The sequence below is a fragment of the Lynx rufus genome, unplaced genomic scaffold (genome assembly GCF_022079265.1).
Source record: "Lynx rufus isolate CCGP_SWC_20201006 ecotype Redwood Valley unplaced genomic scaffold, mLynRuf1.p SCAF_2, whole genome shotgun sequence".
In the NCBI taxonomy this organism is placed as follows: Eukaryota; Metazoa; Chordata; class Mammalia; order Carnivora; family Felidae; genus Lynx; species Lynx rufus.
Genome location: NW_025814834.1, coordinates 39,366,628 through 39,382,302, shown reverse-complemented (window position 1 = coordinate 39,382,302; position 15,675 = coordinate 39,366,628). Strand labels below are relative to the sequence as shown.

At 38.4% G+C, this 15,675-nt stretch overlaps 1 protein-coding gene across 1 annotated transcript in view; it reads right to left on the bottom strand.

The window, feature by feature from the left end:
• Positions 1 to 15,675, bottom strand: part of DNAH7 (dynein axonemal heavy chain 7) — a 251,476-nt gene that overhangs the window by 210,821 nt on the left and 24,980 nt on the right. Inside the window, exons 8-11 of the mRNA XM_047084071.1 lie at positions 15,346 to 15,471; positions 8,551 to 8,670; positions 3,583 to 3,766; positions 2,802 to 2,981 (exon numbers count right to left, since the gene is read on the bottom strand). Coding sequence (XP_046940027.1) covers positions 2,802 to 2,981; positions 3,583 to 3,766; positions 8,551 to 8,670; positions 15,346 to 15,471 — 610 coding nt within the window. The remainder of the gene's footprint in view (positions 1 to 2,801; positions 2,982 to 3,582; positions 3,767 to 8,550; positions 8,671 to 15,345; positions 15,472 to 15,675) is intronic.

Genomic DNA, 15,675 nt, shown 5'->3' with positions numbered 1-15,675 from the left:
TCTATCAAAGATTGTGATAAAAACAGTTCTTATGAAAGTTCTTCCATGAATGCCACTTCTGCAGTTGTTGTCAAAGGTCATTGAAACCAAGTTCAACGATCTTACTTGAAGTACCACCTATATTGCTTGTTTCCAAACCTAACTGATCACTAGAAAAATATCCCTAGATGATTCTGGCAAACTATTTCTAAGAACCAACTATCATGTTGAATCCACGTCTCTAGGGCAAGAGGTGGTGATGATGGACTTGTATTTTTAAAATGTCACCAGGTGATGGTGACACGTAGGATTTCAGAACATTACCTCATGTACAATGTCCCATTTAAGACCTCCCTCTCAAAATCTGATACCAGGAAAAATACCTGAGCAGTCTAAATTAACTGTTTAATCCTAGTTAAAACGTGTCCAATTTTCCTCTTCACTTTAGAAACCAGGAAACTTAGAGCTTTATTTTATTTTAAAGTTTGTTTACTTATTTTGAGAGAGAGAGAGACAGAGAGAGAATCCCAAGCAGGCTCTGCATTGTCAGTACAAAGCCCCTCTCAGGGATCCAACTCATGAACCATGAGATCATGACCTGAGCCCAAACCAAGAGTGGGCTGCTTAACCGACTATACCACCTAGGTGCCCCTGGAGCCATATTTTATAACCATTAAATCATAGCAACTGTATTCATTCAAATAATGGTAATCCTTTACTCCACTTTGAGCACATCTAGTACAGTAAAACCTTGGATTGCGAGTGACTTGTTCTGTGAGCGTTCTGCAAGATGAGTGAACATTTCTAATAAATTTTAACTTGGTAAATGAGCGATGTCTTGCAATACAAGTAGTACATGATCCTGAATGTCACATGATCACAAATGAGTCAATGGTTCTTGAAATTCACTTTGATATACAAGTGCTTTGGATTACAAGCATGTTTCTGGAATGAATTACACTCGCAAATCAAGGTTTTACTGTTATTCTTATTAACTTGTTATATTTGTTTCATAAGCTCCCTCAAAAGTCATTCTTGAAAAAAGGCAGTGTATGACCAGAGAAGGAGGCAGTAGACTGAAATTAAACAAAAGACAAAGTAAACTACGTTTCTCGAGAGACTTCTATTTTTGGCAAAATGAGGAATAAATAACCTGAAAATAACTGTCTAGTTCAAAACATAGAAGTATATTGGAAAAATTGCCAAATTTAGCTTTTATAATACATAGCTAAAGAAGCTAAGGAAACAATAATAGGGCAAGTCTAGGGGCCAAACGGCAGAGAACACGTGAATTGAGAGGCAATTTTGTGCAGAGGTGAGCAACTGCCCTGGAGATTGCTGATCGCTGGTGGCCTAAGCTTTGTTTTCATGAGTCTCCAGCAAAGTGGGCTTATGTGCAGGGGAGGAGAATGGAGTGAGAAAACGGCTGTCAGGAAACAAAGCCTCAAGCCTGAGCGAGAAGGGAAGTCATAACTGATACACCAGTGGGAAGCCAAGAACACTGAAATGTGACACAAAATTTCAGAATGCTGAAAGGTGACGGAACCTTTCAATGAGGGGGCAACATTAAGGAAAATATCCTGGTTAGAACTTGTTTTTCAGCGGAGAAGAAAAGGATGGCCATCTTAAGAATTTATGACCACCAGCCTGTTCTCAGATTTGGGTAAGCATTCACACGGCCAGTGTTTTCCATGAAATTCTCAGCAAGAATTTTGTTAAAAATCATCCTTGGTAAGGGGCGCCTGGGTGGCTCAGTCAGTTGGGTGACCGACTTCGGCTCAGGTCTTGGTCTCACAGCTCGTGAGTTCGAGCCTTGCATGGGGCTCTGTGCTGACAGCTCAGAGCCTGGAGCCTGCTTTGGATTCTGTGTCTCCCTCTCTTTGTCCCTCCGCTGCTTGCACACTGTCTCTCTCTCAAAAATAAACATTAAAAAAAACAAACAAAGGTCCTTGGTCTGCAGAGGCCTCCAGAGTAAAATACGCAGATTCTAAAGGAACCAATTTAAATTAAGGCCTCAAGGATTTCCCTGCATGAAGTTCGTACATTTGTAAGCCCATAATAAGGTAGAAAGAGAGGAATGTGAACAGGGAAGGGCAGTGGGGAGCAGGGAGAGCTAAAATGTATCACTAATATTCCATTTCTCTAGTTAGATTGTAAGTAGATAGGGGTTAACTTTACTACCACTTAAAACTACACAATAGTCTCTTGGACTCCTGTATACATGAAATATTTGTAAACTATTTTAAAACTAAAACAAGAAAGCTACTGGTTGGAGTTACAAAGCTTGAAAACCTTTCAAATTAAGGAATTAGACACGCTCATTTCATATACTAGATTGCAGTAACTACTTTTGAAATGTCATAGTACAGCATAGCTTTGCTAAATAAATGGCCAAAGAGAGGAGGGAAGTAGAATCTATGATTTGGAAGTACAGAGACATTACTACTTATGGGAAAAGATATATGAGGAGAGTCTCATCAACTGGGGGACAGTTTTACAGAGCTAGCAAAGTGTAATGGAGGTCTATGGCATGGCCTGTGTGCTACAGCCAATACTCACTGACTGCTTTAAACCTGGTCACAACTTAAAACTTTCCCTTAAGAAAATTCTCAGTCTAGTGGAAGACTAGACTAAGAAACTAGGAATACTGTAAGAGCAGCTAATGGGAAAATAGTATTTTTTTTAATTAAAACTTTCTGATAAGTCAATGTTACTAGGCCATTTATATTATGCAAAGCAGACGATATGTGTCCACAGCTTTTAGAGGTTGAAGTGAATATCATCATGAAAATTCAAACAATCATAATATCCTTGTTACTTACCCATTTGGAATACAATTTGGTCTCAACTCTTGGCACAAAACTGACAGCCTTAATCATGATATCATACACATTTAGAAGGATGTCTATATAGTCATTGAACTCAGGTTCAAACTTAATGGTGTCATTTTCAAGAATCAGCCTCATGATGAAACCTGGATGTTCAAAAGCTCTAACAGAATCCTGCAAAAAATATTCATAAGTGTATGTGAATATTTATATGAATTGGGAGAGACTCAAGAGTGCACTGGTCCCAATTAGAACACATGGGAACTCACCCTTCCTCTTATGCCCTAGACAATTAAGCCAATGAGGAGCTCTACTAAAAAGGTCAAGAGCAATTTCCAGCTAGACTTGTTGGTATCTAGTATTCACTGGGCCTACAGATCAATTATAGTGTCAAGGTTCCAGAAAAAGGAGGATATGCATAGCAGTGGGGCTCTAGAATCACATAAGAAAGAGTCCAAGAGAACATTTAAATTCTTAGGCCCAGCTCACATTCTAACAGGACCTTCTTCCAGAAAGAAAAGAGTTCCTTGCAGAAATCTCCAGCCATCATGACCCAAATTTCCCAATAATAAGAATTTTCACTTCTCTTCACTAATCCGCAGCAATGTGATGAGAATCATATATCCTGAATATTCAGGTTGACGCTAACTTTTTTACAACAGGTAAGTCGTCTAAAGATTTACTTCCTCATCTTCTACTGGTAGATTTTTTTTAATCTTTTCCCTTTTGAAAATAAATTAGTAGATGAATACTGGTGTAACTACACCATACTTACTGGTGGTCGTGCAATCAGGTCTGTGAAATCCTGCATGGAGACCAAAGTGAGTTCCTGCAGCTGTAAAGTCATAAGTGTAGCAGCACAGTTGAAAAAAGATTCCAATTTGGCATTGCTGTCACCAGTTGGCAATTGCTTTTTTTTATTACCTTGGTAATAAATATTCTGCACTTCTGGAAACCACCTTGAAAGCACAAAAGACTTTTAGAAGTTAATACTTTCAGTGAATTACTCCTTTTACATTAAGCATTAACAGTAACTTCTGGACATCCAAAGGTCTTCACAGAGAGCTGTATTGCTCACTGACATTATCCACCCTCTGAAATGTAAGCAGTAGCATATTTCACTTTTGCTAGGAAAAGAAATGTTCATCATAGCCGATAGAAAATGACTCAACAATGTGAAGCTGTAAGAAAAAACTGTAAGTCTAACTCCTGAAACTATGATTCCTATACTACTGAAATAAAAACTATTGGATATTACAAAATACTCCTTACCAGTCTCTAAAATGTTCCTCAGGGAACGAATTTGTTAAACGTAAATGTAAATATCTGATTAGACCAAGAGAGTTATTTGGTTCAACCAAATAGGTTGAATTTTATCCTATGCTTTTTCACAATGACTTGAAAACGAGACAAACCAATAAAATCAAGTGTCTATGTTCTTATTCCCCTCAATGTGAAATCCTGAAAGAATGACTGATTTAAAACAAAGTTTCAAATGTGTATGTATCTTTGTAATAAAAGGCTAACAGTAAATTTATAAACAGAAAAATTCAAGTTTTCAATTTATAAAACCACTAACACTACAAAATTAAGGAATGTTAATATTTCTTTCATAAGAGATAATGGATTTTTTAAAAGTAGAGTGCACATATTTTTAGGAGTTGCCTGAATGCTCCAAGAGAGATCTAAATATTAAATATATGTATTCATTCCTTTAACAAATACATGTTTAGCGTCTATTGTGCATTAGGAACAGTGTCACAATAGATATAAAAAGATATGACATCATCCTTTCTCTTATAATAATGAAGGCAATGTGTCATAGCAGAAAGACAGTCTTGAAGTCAAAGGATTAAAATATAATTTTCCATGTAAGTAACAGAGAAGGGTTTTATAATGAAGATGGCATTTCACTGAAGGATGGAAATGAAATGAGGAAGATTGTGAGAAAACGACCTGAAGTAGAAGTAGGATAATAAGAAAAAAATAGGTGGATAAGTGGGGCTAATATATGTGAATCATTTCATTGTCTGTAATAGAGATAATATAAAGATTTCTTCCTAGAATAGGAAGAAATAAATGGGAGAAAGTCTGTAAGGACTTTTGCACAACTTGAGAACTAAACACAAGAAGTTGGCACAGCCTCATGCTCCAAAATAAAGCCATGGTAGATAATTCTCCGGTAAGTTGTCATTGTTTAAGCAATAAATAAAGAGGACAAGAGGCAAATACCAAGTAGTGAAGGGCAAAGCTAGATTAAGAAAGGAGACTGAGAGACTTCCAGTAGTTCAGACAAGAGATGGAATAAGTTTGGGGCTGTATCACTGGAAAAAGCGTTTGTCTTTTTTTTTTTTTTTTAAAGAAAATCTAAACATTTTTCAGCCATTGTCCCAAAGGCTCCCTATGATGTATAAAACATTTGGTACAAAATTGTTACTCAGTCTTCAAAGTACTTACAGGCTAATGGAGGAAAAGACAAACACATAAATACATATTATAACAGGAAGGAATTCTAACAGAATAAAGTGTCAGAGGTATTCAGAAGGGAGAGATAATTTTCAAGAGGTAACAATAGAGATTTCACAGAAGAAATGTCATTTGGACTGCATATTGAAGGACAGAAGAGAACCTTCTGCAGTAATAAGAAGTACCATAAATAGTGTGAATCACAATATTTTGGTGATGGCATTCAAGAAGCTTTTGTTCTGTTTAATTTCCTTAACCTCTGATTCAATTTGATATAATTACGTGTGCAAAGACAGCAATGCTAAGAGGGAGGCAACTAAACAACTTTCAAATTTTCCTAGAATCCCCACCCTACATATAAAAAAAATAAGTAACTATTTTAAAAATCAATAATTGGGGGTGCCCGGGTGGCTCAGTCAGTTAAGCATCTGACTTTGGCTCAGGTCATGATCTCACGATCTGTGGGTTTGAGCTCCGCATCGGGCTCTGTGCTGACAGCTCAGAGCCTGGAGCCTGCTTCAGGTTCTGTGTGTCCCTCTCTGCCTCTCAAAAATAATAAATAAACATAAAAATAAAAATCAATAATTGGCTAAAAAGGAGAACAATGAGCCTTTACCCATTGAATACTTAACAGTGGTAAGATACAGTTAGACTAGTCTTAAAAGTTATGTCCTGTTTAACATGACAGTTTCTCCAGGCATGGCCCAAGGTGAAAGCCTTTTCAGAACTGAGAATGCAAGAGATAGGTTAGGTCCAGGTTGCAAAAGACCTTAAAAAAGGTTAAGAAATGTTGACTTATTTGGTCAATGAAAGGTAAGCAATGAATTAGGGGTTAAGATTCATGTGCCAGTAGTTTGTAGGCTACCTGGGAGATTAAAAGAGCCTGCCCCCCTGGGGGCGCCTGGGTGGCGCAGTCGGTTAAGCGTCCGACTTCAGCCAGGTCACGATCTTGCGGTCCGTGAGTTCGAGCCCCGCGTCGGGCTCTGGGCTGATGGCTCAGAGCCTGGAGCTTGTTTCCGATTCTGTGTCTCCCTCTCTCTCTGCCCCTCCCCCGTTCATGCTCTGTCTCTCTCTGTCCCAAAAATAAATAAACGTTGAAAAAAAAAAAAAAAAAAAAAAAAAAGCCTGCCCCGAGTAGTTGCAATGGGAATAAAGGGAAAGGCGTACACACAGAAGAGGATTCTGAGAGAAGATAAAAAAATAGTTGGTTGTCCTAAGTCTCAAAGAATATAAAAGGATTGAAATCATACAAATTCAAAATCAGTAACAGAAGGACACTCTGGAAATTTACAGATACATGGAAATTAAAAAACATAGTCCTAAAGAACCGGCCAATCAAAAAGGAAATCACAAGGGAAATATGAAAATAATTTGAGATGAATGAAAATGAAAACTTTACCAAAAATCACAGAATGAAAAAAAAGCAATGACCAGAGGGAAATTTATAGTGGTCAACACCTACATTAAAAAATAAAAAAGATCTTGGAGGGGCGCCTGAGTGGCTCAGCAGTTGAGTGTCTGACTTCTGCTCAGGTCATGATCTCATGGTTCATGGGTTCAAGCCCTGCATTGGGCTCCAGGCTGATGGTGTGGAGCCAGCTTGGGATTCATTCTCTCTCTCTCTCTCTCTCTCTCTCTCTCTCTCTCTCTCTCTCCCCCTCTCCCCCTCTCTCTCCCTCTCTCCCTCTCTCTCTCCCTCTCTCTCTTCTGCCCCTCCTGCACTCACGTTTTCTCTCTTTCTCAAAAAAAATAAATAACTTTAGGGGGTGCCTGGGTGGCTCAGTCAATTGAGCATCTGACTTCAGCTCAGGTCATGATCTCACAGTTTGTGAGTTCGAGCCCCGCATCAGGCTCTGTGCTGACGGCTCAGAGCCTGGAGCCTGTTTCGAATTCTGTGTCTCCTTCTCTCTCTGCTCCTCCCCCACTCATGTTCTGTCTCTCTCTTTCAAAAATAAATAAAAACATTTAAAAAAAAAAAAAGAAACAGTGGCACATGGACCTAGAAAAATGGGTTTCCAGAAGGTAAGGGTGATAAACCATAGCAACTACTGCATAACAGCAAAGGATGAGTATGCAAAGAAAGGTCTGGGTTTCAGGTAGAGGTCGTAATTAATCATTTACTAATTGTTTCTTCATTGTGGTGAGGTGATGTTCTGCCTTTTAGCCACGATAAATACATTCTGGCTCACTATTTAAAGTATGGTCAGAGTGTTGTCTGAGAGTCAATCAGGAAGCATCAAGAGATACAGCTCATCAGTCTACACTCTCAGCAAAAGTTTTCAATAAAGGTCTGTACTCTGCTCTGTACTTTGACACCCAATTTACCAAAATTTACAGTAGTAATATATTCCTGAGGTATAACTCTGAAGTTATAGATCAAGAAAATGTACTTGTATTCTGTGTTAAGAGGTCATTTTATTCTCTGTAATGATAGGGTTTCATTCTACATCTCTCCTCTGTTTAACGTTAACTAAATACTAATATTAAATAAAAGTCTAGATTCTTTCAAATAATGCCAAAGATTTGATCATATTAGAGAAGAAAAAAAGATAAAGGAAAGGTTCAGTCTTCAACTATCAGGATATATTTCTAAATAACTTTTGGAAATCATGAAGCCATGCTAGAGTTTCATGGCCTCTGTTATCTGCAATTTGACCTAATTTTAATGTCCTATTTATAATAACCTAATAACCCACGAGAGAAACAGTTTTCCTGTATTGTTTCACAGCATATCGTCTGGCACCTAGATCAATAATTTTCATATCTGGCTATTCCATTTTGAAGGGTCAAACCCAAAAGATGTTGAATTAATCATTTGAGAGGTCTAACCTCTCAATGTCATTGTAAACTAATTTAAAGAATATATTTTCTCCATCTAATCATGCTTTAAACTCTTCTGCATCCCCAATCCAAAAGCAAAATCAAAGAGTTACAGTGCCTTATACATATTAATAGATGTCATAAATATCTAGCAAATGGATTAGTTGATGATCATTCCTCCCATTACATTCAACCCCACTCTCAGAGCATTAAGTAGAAACCAGACATTGGGGGAAGAAAGCGCTATAATCATTTTAGTTTCTGCATCATCTGTGCTGTGGAGGACACCTTCTGGATGGACATTACAGACCAAGGCACTTAAAGACATTATATTTAATTCTTGAACAGGAACAATTAAAAAAATTTTTAATGGGATTTTCTAAATGCATTTAAAATATAGTTCCCCACCAATCACATTTTTAAACTTGTTTTCTTCCATGAAACTTCAAAACTTTACATTTTAAGTAGAGTCTCTTTGGCAGATTCCATGTGTTTCATGACAATGGTCTGAAATATTGATAGCTCTAATGCATCCTGGCGATTATGAAATTCTTCTATATCAACTAAACGTAATTTTCTGCAAGAGATAAAAATGAACAATAATTAAGGCAGGAGGTTTTTTTTGCATTTAATATTTTTGTTAACTGATCTCCTCCAAAATAGGATATTCCTAGGCTCATTAAGGTTTGTGTTTAATAAAATATTTAAAAACCTGAGATTTTAAAAAGTAATTTTAATTTTAAAATAATTAATGTAATTAAATTCAATAGGAACACACGATCATGAAATGTCACTGTGAAATAGAAGAGAGTTGACATGTTTTTATTTTTGGTTTCAAACTGGAACAATTAAAAAACAGGAAAAGAGGTGAAGCTCAAAGCTTACAAAGCTCCTAAAACAAAAATTGCACCCACTCTGAAAAGAAAGCAACCTTAGATTTTAGGGTGTCATGGTGTGGCAGAGTTCTCACACGTAAGACCTACTGTATCAAAATACTTTGATCCTGTTCGGTTTTGATTTTTTTTTTTTTTTTAAGAAAACACAGTGCTTACTCTAGTCAACAATTCTCCATACAACTCCTTTTCTGACTACAGTGCTATGGATCTTTGTTATACATGATTTATACCTTCAAGATTTTCTGTTGGGAAAACTGGACAGCCACATGCAAAAGAATGAAACTGAATCCGTATCTTACATCCTACACAAGAATTAACTCAAAATGGATTAAATACTTAAATGTAAGACCTGAAACCATAAAATTCCTAGAAGAAAACATAGGTGGTAAGCTCCTTGACATCAGTGTTGGCAATGATTTTTTTTGGATCTGATGCCAAAAGCAAAGGCAACAAAAGCAAAAAAATAAACATGTGGGACTACATTAAATAAAAAAGCTTCTGCACAGCAAAAGTAAGTCATTAACAAAATGAAAAGGCAATCTACTGAATGGGAGAAAATATTTGCAAATTAAATACTGATGGGGTTAATGTAAAGAATTTATAAAGAACACATACAACCCAATAGAAAAAAAATCTGATTAACAAATGGGCAGATATTTGAATAGACATTTTTCCAAAGAAGATATACAAATGGCCAAAACGTACATGAAAAGATAATCACTAATCATCAGGGAAATACAAATCAAAATCACAATGATATATCATCTCAAACCTGTTAGAATAACTATTACAAAAAAGATAAGAAGTAACAACTGTTGGTGAGAATGTAAAGAGAGAATTCTTGCGTACTCCTGTTGGAAATCTAAATTTGTGCAGCCACTAAGGAAAACAATATGGAGGTTCCTCAAAAAACAAAAAATAGAACTACCATGTTATTATCCAGCAATTACATTTCTCGGTATTTATCTCAAGAAAACAAAAACACTAATTCAAAAAGATTTATGCACCCCCATGTTCATTGCCTTATTTATAATAGCCAAAACATGGAAACAACCTAAATGTCCATTGCAAGATAAAGAAAGTGTGGTACATTTTGTGGTACATAATGTATACAACGGAACATTATTCTACCATAAGAAAATGAAATCTTGCCACTTGAGACATCATGGGTGGACCCTGAAGGCAGTATGCTAAGTGAAATAAGTCAGACATAGAAAGACAAATACCTTTATGATCTCATGTATATGAAATCTAAAACAACAACAAAAACAAGGCTCTCAGATATGGTTGGTGGTTGCCTGAGGCAGAGGCTGGAGGGCAGGCAAAATGAGCATGGGGGGTCAAAAGGTACAAATTCCCAGTTATAAAGTAAGTCACAGGGAAGTAACGTATGGCATGGGGACTAGGGATAATAATACTGCACTGCATATTTGAAAGTAGCTATGAGAGTGGATCTTGAAAGTTATCAACAAGAAAAAATTTTTTATGTATGAGGGTAGATGTTAACAAAACTGTTGTGGTGATCATTTTGCAATATATATACAATATATACAAACATCACATCATTAGGGTGTATACCTGAAACTAATATGTTACATGTCAATTCATTTTGGAATTCATTTTGCCACTCAGCCACCAGACCAATTTTCCCTGCAGCTCCTTAGTGTTTGACTTGACGCAGAATTCTAGGCATAGGCTATCCATCTTTGAGGTCTTGAAATTGAAAGGCCTTTTCACATGTTTTAGAGTTCAACAACTTTCCATGAAATCCCTGACAACATTTCCCATTTGGTCCATAGTCTGAATTGTTACGAAGATGAGAAGAACATGACCAGATACTCTTATTCTCTCAGGATGATCCCAACAATAACCTAGCAGTAGAACAATAGTTTCAACCACTGGTTTAAGACTATAGGAGTAAGGGAAAAGATTGCTACTTTGCATTAGTTTGAACTTGGTTAGCTAGAGAATAATGTTAGGTTTCTAGGTCTCAAAGTTTTATGATGATGAGTCCTCTAACTGCCAAAATCTCTTCTTCATCTCAATTATCTATTAATAGAACCAAATAATAGGCCAAATCACTCAGGTCCTGAACCCTAGGACCTTTGCTAAAGGCAGATGCCATGTGATGTTCATCACAGGTTGAAACACACCTTGACCCTTGGATCCATCACTGATTTCAAGCAGGAGGGATTTCAACAGTTCAGGCCCAACACTGCACACTTAGCACGAAGTCCGTCTCTGATTTTGTTCTCCTGTTCTCAAACTTAGTATCACTTCTTAAAGGGACCAAGTCACCCTCCAAATTTCACCCCAAGTGCCTGCATTTCTTGTTTGTTCCCTGAATTTTTCCTTTTCTTTGAAACACGTTTTGTTCTTGCCAGTCCCCCTCCCTCGTTACATTCAAAACAGCACACTATAGACCATGTTCTGCACTTGATTTTTTCCCTTACTACATCCTGGACACTTTACACATCAGCGCATTGAGATTGTGTTCATTTGGATTTTACCGCTCTGTAGTATTGCATTGTGTGAATGAATGTACTATAACTTTTTGATATGGTCCATAATTGATGGACACTTGGTTGTTTCCAGTCTTTTATCAACAAATGCCACAACAAAGAACATCATACCTATATCGTTTCCTACATTTTCAGGTGTATCTGTAGGCTAAGGTCTCAGAAGTCAGATTGCTGGACTCAAATGTCAAAAAAAAATTTAATTTTGATAGCTGAATTCCCCCTCAGAAGAGTATCCATTTCTCCAAGCCTTGCCAACTAAATGTGATGGCAATATGTTGGAATTTTGCCAATCTGATAGGAAATAGAAGGATTTCTCAGTGCAGTGTTTATTTCGATCTCTTTCCATTTCTCTTGTGAGTTAGATTAAGCATCTTTTTAATGCATTCAGGGGTGATGGAACTTGTATCTTCTGAATCCTTTGGGTAAGTGAATCCAAATTTCAATCTAGAAACATTTTCTTGGGCTCACCTTAGTCAAATCATGAATTTTAAAAAATTCATTTTATATATTTTTTTTCATTTTTTTCAACGTTTATTTATTTTTGGGACAAAGAGAGACAGAGCATGAACGGGGGAGGGGCGGAGAGAAAGGGAGACACAGAATCGGAAGCAGGCTCCAGGCTCTGAGCCATCAACCCAGAGCCTGACGCGGGGCTTGAACTCACGGACCACGAGATCGTGACCTGGCTGAAGTCGGACGCTTAACCGACTGCGCCACCCAGGCGCCCCATCATTTTATATTTTAACATAAGCTTCACTTAGACTTCCTTTTATATTCAACTACTGTCATTCATATTCTATGATAATTTCTACATATATATACATACACACACACACACACTTTACACATGTGTCTTCATATATACATACTGTTTTTCAAGCAAAAATACCGGTGTGCTGCATAGGTTATAATTGCATTGCAAATGATATCTCTGACATTAAGTGGGTTCTATATATCTAACTACTCAAAGACATGAACTTGCACATTCCCATCTACAGAGCATCCCCTTCAGGTTTCCACACATGCATTTTTACAGTCATTCGGATGATTTTTGCATTACCATTCCCTAACCCACTGCCACACATAGAGATGTCCTATATTTTCAAGACCTGCTGAGATTCAGGCCAAATGACTGTCACCTAGAGGAAAGATGCCCTGTATATTCAACACTGGCTCCTACTCCGAGAGGCAGTACTCTTGACTGCCCACCACTCAACATTCACTTAGAAAAGGTGACTCATGTCTACAAGGGCAACTTTGGAGTTTGCTACCCATAGAAGGCAAAGCTTCTTTCTCATTTGTCTCTATCCTGGATTCTCTGAGGTTTGCTTTAGTTGCTGCTACTAATACCTCTGCCGCCATGAACATGGACACCAATTTGGGGCACATCCATTCTTTATTGTGGTTTCATCTCCACTTTGGAACTTTTTCTTCCCTTTCCTCCTCTCGGTTTGTCTCTTGCAAACTTCTGACATTGTCCAACAAAGTGTAGCCCTTTATGAAAAATACGAGGCACTGAAGCCTGGCCTCCTAGCCTCCAGCACTATGTGTTGGTGGATATAAAAGAAAATGGCTCTGGTGGTATGGTGAAAATGAAATGTATTCCTGCATGCCAGCGTCCCTTGTGAAAGTGACACACTACATAGTACGACCTCATTACTGCATGCAAGATTAAACCATGAGTCTTTTCAGGAAGAAGTATTTGAGCCCCAGTATCCAAAAGAAAAGAAATGAGAAAAACACAGGCAAGGAGATAACCTCTCCCCATTCCAAAAGCCAAATTCAAGTGGTCAAGAAATCTACATTAAAACAATGGAAAGCCAAAAGGATGCCCTTTCTGACAATCTGCAGTCTGACCAGCAAAACCATTTTTGTGCTATGTACGTGTGTACATTGTATGGATACACATATGTATTTGGTGATAGGAGATATCCCAATGGGTGGTTATCATGTGTCTTTGGCTGGGCTGGTGGAAAGAAGGGCAGAGATAAGGAAAAGAAAGGCTGGTGGAAGTCAAGCAAAGTAAAAAATACTGGACTTAAATATACCTGATCACGTTTACAGGTTTATATAAAGTTACATCTGCATAAAAAACTAGAATTTAAAAAAAATTTTTTTAATGTTTATTTATTTTTGAGAGAGAGAGAGCATGGGCAGGAGAAGAGCAGAGAGAGAGGAGGACACAGAATCCAAAGCAGGCTCAAGGCTCTGAGCTATCAGCACAGACCCCAATGTAGGGTCGAACCCATGAACAATGAGATCATGACCTGAGTCGAAGTTGGACACTTAACTGACTGAGCCAACCAGGCACCCCTAGAATTTGTTTTTTAAAAAAGGCAGAAAGGGACAGAGTGAGGGAGGTGAGGGGCCTCGGACACCACATGTCATTTTACCTGTGGGAAAACAGAGACCTAGGGAGGGAGGACAAGGGGTGAAATAGAGAGCTTAAAATCAGATGGTGGCCAAGCTCCAGCTATCTTGGATGGCTTCGCTTCCTGGAACGGACCTCAGGGATAGCCCTAGTAGGGCTAGAAGGGGCATACTAAAGATCCTAACTTTGGGAAGAGTTCAGAGAAGTTGGTCAGTGAGGTGCCCCTAGCGTAGGTCCAGGGCTTTCCCAGGGGAAGACAACAGCTGCCTTCTGCAGCAGCCACAGCTCTTAATGCACTTCTAAAGACAGCAGCTTTCCTTTGGCTGGTTTTGGGAGGCAGAAACACGTGCTCATTTACTATGCCCTCCTACCTGCAGAGCAATACATGGAACAAAACCCAGGAGACCCTGGAGAACAGGTCACTTGTAACTGGGGCTGCAGTTGTGGGGGTTGAAATGGTTGGGGTGGGGTGGTGAGAATAGGCCCAGGCCACCTTGGAAACAAGGTGCCATCTCCTCTACCATAAGGCAGGGCCCATCTAGGTTCCGAGGTCCCTGAAGGGAAGCCTTCTTTAAAAAAAGTAAGTATAGGGGCGCCTGGGTGGCTCAGTCGGTTTAAGCGTCCAACTTCGGCTCCGGTCATGATCTCACGGTTCGTGGGTTCGAGCCCCATGCCGGGCTCTGTGCTGACAGCTCAGAGCCTGGAGTCCGCTTCGGATTCTGTGTCTCCCTCTCTCTCTGCTCCTCCCCCACTCATGCTCTCTCTCTCAAAAACAAACATTAAAAAAAAAAAGAAAAAGAAGTATAAATCTGTATTACTTTTGTATATTTTATGAAAGCCTATGTCCACAGGTGCATGTTGCTGGGATGCCCCGCAGTGTCTTGGAAGAGGCCATACAAGGGGGTGGAATATGGAGCAGGAGTTTCGAAACTGTGCGACCACCTGTCCTCAGCCCTAGGACCCAGGGTCCACAATGCCCACCAGCATTCACCTCCAGCCATGCCAAGCACTTGCTATGTGTAGCTGGGCTGTCCCCACCGTGACAGTGTCTGTGAGGTGATTCATAATCTCTATCAACTTGAAGACCCAGGAACTTCAACTCCTGCCATTCAGGTGGGTACTATTTACTAGGTTTCTACCCCGTTTAGGTGATTGTAGCAGCTAATGTTCTGCGGGATTTAAAACACAGCATGACGATTCAGCCCTTTAACTGTGATTACCCCTTAAACTGTGTGTGGTAATGGGGTATGGGATATGGGGGTAGAATTGGGTTAGAGATAAAAGGCAATGTTCGTGTTTTACCCTACTTCTACATTGCTGATTTAAAACCATGTTTGAATACTGATGTTAAATATGTAGTTTATTGATTTGTAGTTAAAATAGTAAAAGAAATAATTAAGGTGTGACAAAATAGCTTTCATCACTCTTTTGAAAAGAAGCGCCATAAAGCCAGAAGTACTCACTTCAAAGTATTGTGCCACAAATCTAGTACAGCCAACATTGTAGGGTTTATTGCGTTCAAGTGATCCTTAATGTAATTGCTTGCAGCTAAAAAAGATTTCCTCCAAGGTTTTGGAAGAATTTCCATCCTGAAAAGAAAGAAAAAATAATCATTTATCTTTCAAAATCAAAAGAAAGTATTGTTATAGTGTCCTCTTTTGAATAATAATGGCTTCATTTTAATAAAAAGTATGATATATCCCTTGCTGTAACAACAAAACACATAATTATGTATTGAAATACATAAAGGTCATACTTTCTATGGTTCAGTATGATTTTAGAAAAATTAACAC